This window comes from Sorex fumeus, unplaced genomic scaffold, assembly GCF_029834395.1.
Source record: "Sorex fumeus unplaced genomic scaffold, SorFum_2.1 ptg000026l, whole genome shotgun sequence".
NCBI classification, from domain to species: domain Eukaryota; kingdom Metazoa; phylum Chordata; class Mammalia; order Eulipotyphla; family Soricidae; genus Sorex; species Sorex fumeus.
This window is the reverse complement of record NW_026606083.1, coordinates 3,536,032-3,550,193: the sequence shown is the minus strand read 5'-3', so window position 1 is coordinate 3,550,193 and position 14,162 is coordinate 3,536,032. Positions and strand designations below refer to the sequence as shown.

Below are 14,162 nucleotides of genomic sequence, written 5' to 3'. Positions count from 1 at the left end.
GGATCAATGGGTAGGTGCAGAGTTGGAAATGACAGGTGCTCCCTTAGCAGTGGGTGGAGACCCACAGGCACAGCGATCAGCTTGAGGGGAGAAAAAACAGCTTCAGGGAGCAAGACGTATCTGGGCAAAGATGTCAATAGAAGTCAGTGATATGTGTGTCCTCTTTGAAGGGAAGCTGAAAGGCCCGAGGGAGAGGTGAGGCCATGAAGATGGCCAGAGCTTCTGGGTCATGGTGCTCTCTGACTGATGGGGACATGCTCATTGTGCAGAGCAGGAGAGCAGCCTCGCAGGAACAGAGGCGACATGCTGCTAGGAGAGGGCCTGGAGCCAGGCCCCGGGGTGGCACCTACTATGCCCCCCCCCCCAGGCTTTTCTGCTGCAAGCCCTCTGTGCCATCTGAGCAAGCCAAAGGGAGGCAGGCACCGAGCAGCACAGACATCTGTCCCAGCTCACACCAGAGGAGGCACATGGGAGCAGTTGGCCCATGAGCTGCAGCTACTGCTTCTGAGCAGCCTTCCTGGCCTGGAGATGGAGGGATCAGAGGCTGAGGGGAAAAGTTTGGTTCTTCTTCTTTATTTAATGAAACTAATTGAGCGCTGTTTCTAAGGGTAAAGTTGCTGGAATTTAAGATTAGTAGGTTCTACCCCGGCTCCTCCACCAAAAAAAAAAATGATTAATAGGTTCTAGTTCTATTCTTTCTATTGCTTAACATTTCTTACCTCAGTATGTATCTTAGCTGGTCTGTGTGCTAGAGTTAAAATAGTCCCATTATGAAGAGAAGTGTGCTCCCTTTCTCCTACTGAAGTGGTGGTAGACCAAGGATGACTGAAGGAAAAACCTTTGAAACAATTTTCCTGCACAACTTGAGTAGGGTTTCTGCCCATCGCACTGCCATGGTCTGGGCAGGAGAACACTGTGGTGGTCTCCTTGTGGTCTAGGGTGTGGAGCAGGTCCCTGCCCTCTGCCTCTGAGATGCCAGTCATTCCCACTTCCCAACTGCCTCACATTCCCCAGGCTAATAAATGTCCCTGATTAGGAACCTCGACCAGGGATTGTTGGTGGTGGCCCATAGCCAACAGTCTCTTCTAATCTTTTCCAATCTCAGTATTTGTATTGCAAATTATCCATTTTCTTCCATTTCTAAAATTGTTAAGATTGGGGCCTGTTACAGTCTATTATGCTGATAATAAAGAGCTATTGAGAACCACCTTATTGGAAGCAAATGGATTTTTTTTCTTCCTCTAGTTCTGCAATGAAGCGTCCTCTGGTGTTGCTATTTAATTGGCTAGTGGTAGCTGTTTGTCATTTTGCCAGCGGGTTTTCTCTTAACTGCTTGGATCTGACATTGCTAAAACATAAATGTAGAGTGATTGAGTTGCTAACATGCTATTAAATGCTCTATAAAGCGCTTTTCTCTGTACTCCTGCTTTAGGCTTTTGTACTTTATCGATTGATTTGAATACTAAAGAAACCTTTGGCAAAGGCAGTGCTGGTGAGGAAAGCGCCTCTGTTAGTAAAGTTGCTGGCCACTGATGGGTGGGGGGAGCACTCTGTTCGCTTCCCACTGACACAGAACTGGCCTGTAGCACTGAGTTGGTGTTTGCTCAGAGGAGCAGTCACTGACGTCCTGTACAGAGAAGGGGCCCAGTTTCACAAATCATTATGAAAAAGACCCAGTTAAGTGAAAAGAGCTCCGGAAGTGCACTTGATAACAAATGGTTTCAGAGAAATTCAGTCTCACTGCTGAGACCAGAAGACTGCCAAGAATTGTTTGGATTTCAGAATGAGTTACTGTTTGAGAGCAAGAGTGGTGGACCTTTGGAAGGATTATCTTATTCCTAGGACAAATAGGATAAAGAGAATGTACCATGACATTAAAAGGAAGTTGTGGCTTCCCTTCTCTGCAGCCGCAGTTATTTTCCCCATTCCCAGCACTCTCAACTCATATGCCAACCTATATGACCTAATTCTGAGCAAAACAATGCGGCCTCCTCAAACACAATATGACAACAATCCACTGGCCTACATCAACTCCATTAAAAGACCAGTGTACTCAAAAAGTTGAACAAGCCCTATATAAAAGAGCACATCCTCCAATGCTTCACTAGATGCCTATCATAAGTCACAGAAAAATGTCTGAGAGGAAGGACGTATTCTAGAAGGGGAGAAGGGTGACCACCATCAACCAAGCTCATTCAGAACCCTTTCCCACTATAAGAGGGAACAGCACTACTGAACTTGAAGGTTCTACCTAGATACAACCACAACAATGTGAAGAAACAGCGAAAATCTCCACTACGAGAAGAGGACAAAGAAAAGAGTCCCGAATCCTCAAAAGGGGTTACCCACAAATATGATCTCTCTGATAAAGAATTCCGAGATGAAATACTGAGAATGTTCAAGGAACTCAAAGAATCGATGGAGCAGACATCCAGAAAATTAAAGGAAGAAACAAAAGAAACAGTGGATCGGATAATCTAGAAAATACAGGAATAAAAGAGAGCAGAAATTAAAAAAAAAAAAGCTACAAAAAGAAGTGTCACAATAAAGGATTCGGTAGACTAAATTAAAAACTCAGTGGGTGCCCTCAGCAGTAGAATGACTACAGCTGAAGACAGAATCAGTGAGCTTGAAGATGAGCAGCAAAAATTGAATACACAACAACAAACAATGGGAAAAGACCTCAAAATAGCTCTAAAGTAAATCAGAGACCTATGGGATGACGCCAAGAAGAACAACATAGAATCATTGGAGTACCAGAAGGACAGGGAGGCAACCGCAATGAAAAAGCCACAGTGAAAGAAATCACTGCTAAAAAGTTTCCAGAGTTAAAGAATGCAGACATAAAGATATAAGGAGCCAGAAGGGTGCCAGCTAAAAGAGACCCTAATAAAAAAAAATCGAGGCATATAGTAGTCAGAATGATGGATGCATGGATAGAGATACAATATTGCAAGCAGCAATGTTAAAGAAGGAAATTACATACAAAGGAGCACCCATTAGATTTACAATAGACCTATTAGAGGAAACCCTCCAAGCCTGAAGGCAAAAGTGAAATATAGTGAAAAAACACAGTGAAATGAATGCCTCACCAAGAATACTTTATCCAGTTGAACTCTCACTCAAACTCGGAAGGAGTGATACACAATTTTATAGATAAACAACAGCTCAGGAACTTCATAGACTCAAAACCAAACCTAAAAGAAGGATGAAATGGGCTCCTGTAAGACAAAAAAAGAAAAAAAAAACCTATAAGCACAACCAACCCCTACAAAAAGACGGCACAAAACCCCATGACAATAATCTCTCTCAATGTTAATGGTCTAAATACACCAATCGAGAAAAATAGAGTGGCAAAATGGATCCAGAAACTGAAACCAACATTCTGCTGCCTACAAGAAACTCATCTCAACACTCAGAGCAAACACAGACTCAAAGTTAAAGAATGGAAAATGATCCTGCAAGCAAACAGCTCCCTCAAAAAAGCTGGGTGGCCAAACAATTATCCGACAACATAAATTTCATGCTGAAAAAGATTAGAAGGGACAGAGAAGGCCATTTTATATTTATCAAGGGATATGTACAGCAAGAAGAAATCACACTCTTAAATGTATACGCACCTAACAAGGGACCACCTAAATACTTAAAACAACTGCTAGTAGATTTTAAGGAGGATATTGCTAGCAACACAATTGTAGTTGGAGACTTCAACATCACCTTATCACCTCTGGATAGATCAAAAAGAACAAAACTCAGCAAGGAAACATTAGCTTTGAAGGAAGAAATAGAAGAGTGAGGGATAGTAGACCTATACAGAACTTTACACCTCCAAAGGAAGGAATATACATTCTTTTCCAGTGCACACGGAACATTTTCCAAAATAGACCTAGTGCTAGGTCACAAAACATACCTCAATAGAATCAGAAAGATAGAAGTAGTATCAACAATCTTTTCTGACCACGGTGTGCTGAAGATAGAAGCTAATCAAACACAGACACAGAGAACCAAATCAAACACCTGGAAATTAAACAACCCAATGTTGAACAACTAGTGGGTCAGGAAAAAAGTCAAGGATGAAATCAAAAGATACCTGGAAACAAATGAGAATGAAGACACGAGCTACCATAACCTATGGGATGCAGCTAAAGCCATGTTAAGAAGAAAAGTTATAGCATTGCAAGCATTCCTAAGGAAGGAATAAAGGGCCTGCATAGATAACTTGACCTCACTTCTCAAGGTATTAGAAAAAGACCAACAAAAGTAACCGAAATTTGGCAGAAGGAAAGAAATAATAAAACTTAGAGCAGAAATTAATGACATGGAAACCCAAAAAACAATTAGAAAGATCAATGAAACCAAGAGGTGGTTCTTTGAGAAAATAAACAAGATTGATAAACCACTAGCAAAACTCACAAAGAGAGAGAAAGAGAACCCTAATAAACCGAATCAGAAATCAAAAAGGGGACTTTAAAAGAGAAACCAATGAAATCCAAAAGATCATTAGAGACTACTCAGAGTCCGAATGCCATGAAACAAGATAACCTAGAAGAAATGGATAAATTCCTGAATTCCAATAATCTCCCAAGATTGAACCAAGAAGACTTGAAAGACCCAAATAGACCCATTCATATCAATGAAATTGAAACTGTAATCAAAAGTTTTCCCTAAAACAAAAGTCCAGGACCAGATGGATTCACTAGCGAATTCTTCCAAACATTTAAAAAGGACCTATTTCCAGTTCTTCTCAAGCTTTTCCAGGAAATTGAAGAAATAGAAACTCTCCCAAACAGTTTCTATGAGGCATATATCTCCCTAATATTGAAAGCAAATAGAGACACCACAAAAAAGAAAACTGCAGGCTGATATCTCTGATGAAAAAGGATATGAAGATCCTCAACAAAATATTATCAAATAGAATCTAACATCTCATCAAAAAGATAATACACCACTACCAAGTGGAATTCATTCCGGGGATACAAGGATGGTTTAACAATCGAAAATAAATCAAAATAATCAATCATATCAACAAAAGCAAAGAAAAAAACATAGGATCATATCAATAGATGCAGAGAAATCATTTGACAAGATCCAGCACCCGTTTATGATTAAAACTCTTACCAAAATAGGTTTTAAAGGAACTTTCCTCAAGATAGTCAAAACCATCTACGACAAACCCATGGCAAGCATTATTTTCAGTGGGGAAAAATTAAGAGCCTTTTCTCTAAGATCAGGGAAAATATAAAGACTATTACCAGTTATGTTCAATAAAGTACCGGAATACTTGTAATAGTGTTTAGACAAGAAAAAGATATTAAAGGCATCCAGATAGGAAAGAACGAAATCAAGCTCTCACTATTCACAGATTATATGATACTAAATCTAGAGAATCGTAATTCCTCTACCAAGAAACTACTAGAAACAATAGACTTGTACAGTAAAGTCGCAGGCTATAAAATTAATACACAAAAATCCATGGCCTTCCTATACACATATAATGAGACAGAGGAAAGTGACATGAAAAAAACAATCCTGTTACAATTGAGCCCCAGAAAATCAAGTACCTCAAATGAGCCCAACTAAAGAGGTAAAGGACCTCTACAATGAAAACTACAAAATTCTACTCCATGAAATAAAAGAGGACACGAGGAAATGAAACATATCCCCTGCTCATGAATGGGAAGAATTAACATTCTCAAAATGGCAATACTCCCCAAAGCATTATACAGATTCAATGTGCTACCTATAAGGATACCCATGAAATTCTTCAAAGAAACAGATCAAGCACTCCTGAAATACATATGGAACAACAAATGCCAACAAATAGATAAAGCAATTCTTGGGAAAAAGACGTTGGGAGGCATTACCCTCCCCAACCTCAAACTCTACTACAAAGCGGTAATAATTAAAACAACATGGTACTGGAACAAAGGCAGAGCTGATGAAGCTAATGGTATCTTCAAAGACGACACTCCACTGACCAACCAAGTGGAAACAGAGATAAACAAATGAGACTATCTTAAACTAAGAAGCTTTTGCACCTCAAAAGAGACAGTGACCAAAATACAATACAGAGACCAATGAAACAGGGTGAAATATCCTTACACACAACCCCAAATGTATGAACATCTGATTTTTGATAAGGGAGCAAGAAATGTGAACTGGAGCAAGGAAAGCCTCTTCAACAAATGGTGCTGGCATAACTAGACAACCACATGCAAAAAAGTGGGCTTAGACCTCGACCTAACACCAAGCAGAAAAGTCAGTTTCAAATGGATTAAAGCTCTCAACATCAGACCCGAATCCATAAGGTATTGAAGAAAAGGTCGGCAAAACCCTCCACGATATTGAGGCTAATGGTATCTTCAAAGACAACACTCCACTGACCAACCAAGTGGAAACAGAGATAAACAAATAAGACTATCTTAAACTAAGAAGCTTTTGCACCTCAAAAGAGACAGTGACCAAAATACAAAGACAATCTACAGAATGGGAAAGGATATTCACCCAATACCCATCTGATGGGCTGGAGCGATAGCACAGTGGTAGGGCATTTGCCTTGCACACAGCCAATATGGTCGACCCAAGTTTGATTCCTCCGCCCCTCTCGGAGAGCACAGCAAGCTACTGAGAGTATCTCGCCCGCACGGCAGAGCATGGCAAGCTACCTGTGACGTATTCAATATGCCAAAAACAGTAACAACAAGTCTCACGATGGAGACGTTACTTGGCCCGCTCGAGCAAATTGATGAACAACAGGAGGACTGTGATACTTGATACCGTGATACCCATCTGATAAGGGGTAGATATCAAGGATATACAAAGCACTGGTTGAACTCTACAAGAAGAAAACATCCAGCCCCATCAAAAAATGGGGTTATGAAATGAACAGAAATCCTCTCAAAGAAGAAATCCAAATGGCTAAAAGGCACATGAGAAAGTGCTGTACATCACTAATTGTCAGGGAGATGCAGAACAAAACAACAGTAAGATATCATCTCACACCACAGAGACTGGCCCACATCCAAAAGAACAAAAGCAACCGGTGTTGGCGTGGATGTGACAAGAAAGGGACCCTCCTTCACTGCTGGTGGGAATGCCGACTGGTTCAGCACTTTTGGAAAACAGTATGGACGCTTCTCGAAAAAATTAGAAATTGAGTTCCCACTTGACCCAGCAATACCTCTCCTGGGAACATATCTCGGAGAGGCAATAATGTATAGTTGAAATTACATCTGCACTTGTATGTTCATTGCTGCACTGTTCACAATAACCAAGATTTGGAAAAAACCCAACTGCCCGAGAACAGATGACTGGTTAAAGAAACTTTAGTACATCTACACAATGGAATACTTTGCAGCTATTAGAAAAGATAAAGTTGTGGTATTTACATACAAGTGGTTCTACATGGAAAGTATCATGCTAAGTGAAAAGAGTCAGAAAGAGAGGGACAGACATAGAAAGATTGCATTCATCTGTGGAATATAAAGTAACAAAATAGGAGATTACCACCCAAGAATAGTCGAGATAAGTAACAGGAGGTTCTCCTGTTTGGAGGCCAGCCACATGCTGGGGGAAAAGGCAGCTCAGATAGAGAAGAGAGCACCAATTAAAGGGTGTTGGGAGGATCCGCCTAGGATTTGAGTTGCATGCTGAAAGTAGACTATAGACCGAACATGATTGCCACTCAATACCTCTTTTGCAAACCACAACATCCAAAAGTAGAGAGAACAAAAGGGAATGCCCTGCCACTGAGGCGGGATAAGATATGGGGTGTATAGGGGGTGGTAGTGGGAGGGGTACTGGGATCATTGATGGTGGAAAATGGGCACTGGTGGAGGGATGGGTACTCGATCATTGTATATCTGTAACCCAAGCACTAAAATTTCTAAGTCTACAACTGTACCTCATGGTGTTTCACTAATAAAGAAAAAAATAAAAGAAAGCCGTTTTATTTTCCTTTTTTTATTAGTGAAACACCATGAGGTACAGTAATAGGCTTACAAATTTTGTGTTTGGGTTTCAGTTATACAATGATCAAGTGCCCATCCCTCCACCAGTGCCCGTCATCCATCACCACGGGTCCCAACATCCCCCCACCTCCCATCCCCCCGTCCCATCCTGCCTCTGTGGTAGGGTATTCACCCTTGTTCTCTCTCTCTTCTTTTGGGTACTGTATTTTGCAAGAGAGGCATTGAGTGGCAATCATGTTTGGTCTATAGACTACTTTTAGCATGCTTCTCCCACCCTGGGAGGGTTTGAGGGCTAGAGATTAATACTCTTGCCTTCTGATACAGGCGGGTAAACAGGGGAGGGCCCCCAAGCAATGAAATTCCTAGGAAGTATTAAACCCAATAGCCACTAGGCTACAGCAGAGCCTACCATATGAGGTCAGGGGCTTGAGAAGACTTTCACCTGCCTCCAACAGAGACCCAGAGAAGGCTTGACACCTGCCACCCTCCACCCCTCTCCCACACCTCCATAGAAGCTCTAGCTGGAACAAAGATCAAGGGCAGGAATTTCAACCACTCCCAATTCTACCCCCTTGGAAACCTTCCTAGAAGCATCCTCTTAACTTGCTAGAAGCCCCAAATGGAGCCGCGTAAAAAAAAAAAAAAAAAAAAAAAAAAAAAAAAAAAAAAAAACCTAAAAAGCCACTTGAAAGAAGTAAGCATGCACATATGCTGCCCGAGCCCATGTGCTACTTGTGCCCAGGTGGCCAGGCACATGTGGTGCCTGAGCATGATTGTTGCCTTTATCTCCTCTCCTGAGATGTGTTCTGGTGCTCTTTTCACCTTTGGAGAAATCTGTCTTCTGCTTTGGGTGTGTCAATTTCTCTACCTCCTCCCCTTCTTCAAAACCTCCAAATAAAATCTGTTATTACTTCACTGCTTGTCTACTCCTGAAATTATTTTCTGTGAGAAGGACAAAGATCTGTAAGGGCTGGGTAGGGCTTAGACTGTCTTTCCTTCTCTGCAAAGAGCCTGCCCAGCTGGTCCTGGGGTGTCAGAAGTGGGTCGGGAGAAAGCGACCATTTCTCTTCTCTTTGCCCCATATAAGCCATCATGGGGCCTCACCAACTTCACCTACGTGCAACTTACTCTGGATTTAATTCCTGGTCCCACATACTGTACTCTTGAGCACTGCCAGGAATGATCCGTGAGCTCGGAACCAGGAATAAGCCCTGAGCACAGTTGTGTATGGCTCCCAAAACAGAAACAAACAAAAAGGAGTGGATGCTGCTTTATGCTCTTGTAATAGTACCCCTGGATCAGCCTGCTTTGTCACTGAACAGCCAATGTGCTGTTGCTGGGGACTCTCAAGAGATCCTGATGCACTGCTGCTGGGAGTCGCTTCAGGCTGCCATGATCAGGCTTTCTCCTGTTCTTGCATCTTTAGCACATACCACATTGTTGTAAGGCCACTAAACGGGACGGGCGTTTATTAACTTGATCACCCCCTTGTCTATGCGTTGCTATATAGTTTCAGTTGGTAAAATAAGGAAAAATTTTGTTAGATGACAATTGCTGGAAATATGGAAGCTAGAGATACACCCAGTGGGATGTCATTCAACATGCAGCAGTGGGTGAGAACATCCACACCCAGACCCTAGGGTGGAGACTCTGCTCTCCCCTCAAGGTGAACATACTCAGGCCATATCCCTCTTGCCTTCGTGTTTTCATCTGTAAATGATGGTCATTTACATTCTACTTTCCAGTCCTTTCCAGTCTACATGGAGAGCCTGGGACCATGCCTGTCCATTCCACCAGGCTTCAGGGAGAGTGCCAGTGTGGACACTCTTGCGTGGGCAGAGTAGTTCTGGTTCAGGGGTTTGTGTATTTCTGTCACTGAGGATGTGCTTCTTTGAAGTGATTTCCACCAGAAGGGTATGCTCTGGGTACTTCCAAAACAGACCCCCTGGATCCACCTGGGAGGCAAGCACAGCCCTGGATGACAGGCAGACATGCTGAGTAATAATAACCTGGGTTTGTGTTTCCTTTCCAGAATCCCTCCCAGCTTCCCTATGGAAAAGCCCTCTACAGCTATGAGGGAAAGGAACCTGGTGACCTCAAGTTCAACAAGGGCGATGTCATAGTCCTAAGGCGCAGGGTCGATGAGCACTGGTTCCATGGAGAGCTGCATGGGGTACATGGCTTCCTGCCTGCCAGCTATGTGCAGTGCCTACGACCTTTGCCACAGGCCCCACCCCAGGGCAAAGCACTTTATGACTTTGAGATGAAGGACAGAGACCAGGATAAGGACTGCCTGACCTTCACCAAGGTAAGATTGGGCTCTGTCCACAGCCATCCACCCACACCACTCCCCACAAGACTATTGCCGGGTAAGAGTGGGCATCTGGTGCCTAGGCCGTAATTCTCGAGCTCAGGAGTCTGGGGTCTCCCTCTCAGTAGCTTCTGACTGGGGAGAGTGATTGGTTCTACCTCCCCAGGCTTGTTGCTGAAACTAGACAGCTCAGTCAGATACTAGCTCCAGCTATAGTTGATAGGTGTGTTTTGGTGACATTAGCTGGACCCCACAAACCTAAAGGGGCTCAGAAACAAAGACAGGAAATATTTCAAGATGTGGAGTGGTGTGGAGAGGGTGCTACCTCTAGGACACTCCTTCATGGAATAGTGTCAGGGACAGGGAGGTATGTCACAGCCGTTCAGGAGCAAAGGATGCTCAGGGTTGTGGGGAGTAGCCACATCAGTCTGGCCAAGATGGACTGTGGTTGGTGACAAGTTAAATAGTATTTGACAAGGAGTTTCCCTGGAGGGCCAAGTGAAATGCCAGGGGCTGGTCCACTAGGGCCTTTATAGGGAACAGAGTGACTGTCCTAGGCCAGAACGAAGCTCTTTGGACCTTGCCGGCTGCAGTGCCTCCTTCCTCCTGGTCCTTGGGCGAGGATGATTCCTCCTGCATGGGATCCTGGAAGCACTTCTGATGACAGCAAAAGCAGTGACTGCTGATTAATTATCCATATCGAGTGCTTTACCAGCAAGCTTGCATTTTTTCTTTATAGTATCTGCAATTCCCATGGAAGTGGTTGAAGTCTGTCCTCCTAATTTTAAAGCAAAGCTCAGAGAGAGTACATAACTTATTTAATGCTGGTGGTTTTCTCTTCTTTGCTTCTAACTCCTATCTTCTCTTTGTTTTTTTCCTGCTCTTTTCTCTCTCTCTCTCTGTGTGTGTGTCCTTACTCTTGTCTGTCTCTGTTTCTATATCTGTCTGACCTTCTCTGTATTTCTATGTCCCTATCTGCCTATCTCTGTCCCTGTCTCTCTATATCTCCCTGTCCCTATCTCTGTCCCTATCTCTTTATGCCTGTTTTTATTTGACTGTCTAGTTAACTTTATCTCTCTCTGCCTCATTCTAAGTCTTTTTCTCTCTATCTTCCTGTCTATAGCCCCCCTCTCTCCCTCCCTCCCCCTCTCTCTCTCTCTCTCTCTCTCTCTCTCTCTCTCTCTCTCATGCGCACACACACACATCTGCTCATGCAGAATTTGGCTGTAGTACTGAGCTCCCTGGAGGGCTGCTAGAGTACCATGCGCACCATTTTAGAGCAAAATTAGCATGCCCTGCACTTGGCTGCTATTTATGTCTTGTTCCATTCTTTACCTTGACAATGAATAATCTATTTTTAATTCAGGGATTCAACTCTTTCTTCCTTTTATCAAAGGTGTTCTGATGATAATTTCAATTGTCATTTATCTGATGCATCTTCCCAAGAGCTCCCACCAATATTTCTATTTCTCTCTCTGCTTCCTGCTCTCTCTCTCTCTCTCTCTCTCTCTCTCTCTCTCTCTCTCTCTCTCTCTCATACACACACACACACACACACACAGACTAGATGAGCAAGCTGTCTGGAATCTCAGGCAGACATACCCCTCCATTTTTCTCACTTATCTGCCCAGTGGTCTCAAGAGCTCCCCTGAAAATGAGATTCTTGGAGATCCATAATACTTGTGACAAGTTTCACGATGCCTAGTAACTCTTGGTCTGCTCATGTCCTTTCTAGGAAGACAGACTCATTCTGTCTTCTAAACTTTGCTGACTTCAGGGGCAGACTCAGAATTTAGGATTGGAGGAGACCTCACTTCCTGTTTCTTCTGGCCTGAGCAAAGGTCTGTCTCCACAAAACCACCTGAACCTGCTCCATCCTATCAGTGTTTACCTGGGAAAATCAACTCCAGGGTGAAGACAGGATGTTAGGCAAAAAGGGACAAAATACACTGGACCGTAACTCTATTGCTGGCATCCAACATTCTGAAATCTAGTGGGAGAACATGCAATAACAAGCCAAGAAATAAGTGCTCCAAAAATCGAATAACTTGGTGAACATTGCTAGACATAGCAAAGTCTCAAACATTAAATGATAGGATTTAATAGTTGACATTGCAAAAGACAGTAAAATAACCATTGTAGGAAACTCACTTCAAACTGTTTAACTTCCTTAAACTCACTCTGCAGCAGTGTTGTATTGTTTGAGTTTTCTTTGGGTACCACAACTACCCCTAGGTTGTGAGTCACACCACTGTTGGGAGATACAGCTCTGAGGGTCCTGTGGAAGGAGGTGAAGGGGCCAAGGCAGTGTGGTGGGATGCCCTGTCACAGGATAGGTAGCTTTTATCAGAGATAGCTAGCTGGCAATGCACTCTCCCAGGATGCTTCTCAAGGATTTATTTTATTGAATTCTGTGGATTCATTGTTGGGTTGCCCTACCATGGTCGACAGACTTGTCACCAGGCATCTGCTTAGTTTTCCTCCTGTGGGTCCTGGGACATTGCTGCTGACGTCCTCTCATCGCTCCAACCTCACGTGTCAGAGAAAGCTGTGGGGGAACATGAGCATCATGGACTGGCCTCCTCATGGCCACATCCTCACTGGCATCCTCACTGCTCACCAAGTTTCCTTACATCTGGCTCCATGGCCTGGAAGTTTGATTCCTCTGAATGGCCTTCATCTGTATTACTCTTACAGAGATCAAATTATCCTCAGATCATGGTACCATCACTGTCATGCCAGCTAAGTTTTACCTCTGGAAAGCATATTTTTTTTCTTTTTGTAGCGCCTAGAATAATGGTCTCTGAAATCTGCAGGTGGTGCTAACTTACTTTAGAAAGCATCTTTGTGTTGAGATTGATTAGTTAAAAAGGCACAAAGCAGGTGGATCGAAGCTAGAGTTTTACCTCCTGTTACGGCTTTTGAATAGTCCTGTTAAAATTGCTTTAATTAAAGCCGTTCTAAAACCAAAGTCTTTGTTTCATTTATGAAGATAGTGAATAATTACTTTGGTAAGTCAGCTATTAAAAGAATGTTTTATTACATTTTAGTAGATTCACTTAAAAAAGCTGTTAGCTGCTCTCTATGAAGCCTAAAGGGCTGGTGCTGGGCCTGACTCTCCTACTCTCCAGGATCTGGCCCTGGGTGGGGAGTGGTGGGAGATAGGATCGGTGGACACTCTGGGCAAGCAATTTTCAAACAGATCACTTTAACACTTTGTAACTGTAATGTTGATGGACCCCACGTGGCTTATGTGAGGAGGGAAGGAGAGAGATGGTGAGATGGGCACTTTCTCCCAATCTGCCTCTACCACCCAGGACCCATGTTTAGTTACTGGGTTCTTGTCTCACCTCATAGAAAAGAATTTCAGGAGTAAATGAGGAGATAAGCAGTGAAGTAAAACCAGATTTTATTTGGAGGTTTTAGGAAGGGGAAGAGGAAGGGGGAGAGAGAGAGAGAGAAAGAGAGAGAGAGAGAGAGAGAGAGAGAGAGAGAGAGAGAGAAACATGCTCTTGAAGGAACGTGGGCTTCCCCAAAAGTGGAGACACTCTTACACATACCCCAGCATTAGATATGAAAGCATGAAAGTACACATCTCAAGAAGCAAGGTGCGGGTGACACATGTGCTCAGTTATGTGGGAACAAGCAGCACATGGGCTCAGGCAGAGAATGTGCACCCTTCCTTTGTTCAAGGTGGCTTTTATGGGGTTTTTTTTTCAACCTGAGGCTTCTACCTAGGTAAAAGTCCATTTGGAGGGAGGTTGCCAAGGGGATAGGGATGGGAGTGGGGGATGTTTTTGGAAATGCCTTTCCTGGCCCTTTGTTTCTGCTGGAACTTTGTCAGAGCCCCGCCTTTTCTGGGTCTTCTGATGGCCAGGTGA

General features: G+C 43.3%; 1 protein-coding gene across 1 annotated transcript in view; it reads left to right on the top strand.

The window, feature by feature from the left end:
- Positions 1 to 14,162, top strand: part of SH3RF3 (SH3 domain containing ring finger 3) — a 456,086-nt gene that overhangs the window by 281,517 nt on the left and 160,407 nt on the right. Inside the window, exon 2 of the mRNA XM_056114572.1 lies at positions 10,003 to 10,278. Coding sequence (XP_055970547.1) covers positions 10,003 to 10,278 — 276 coding nt within the window. The remainder of the gene's footprint in view (positions 1 to 10,002; positions 10,279 to 14,162) is intronic.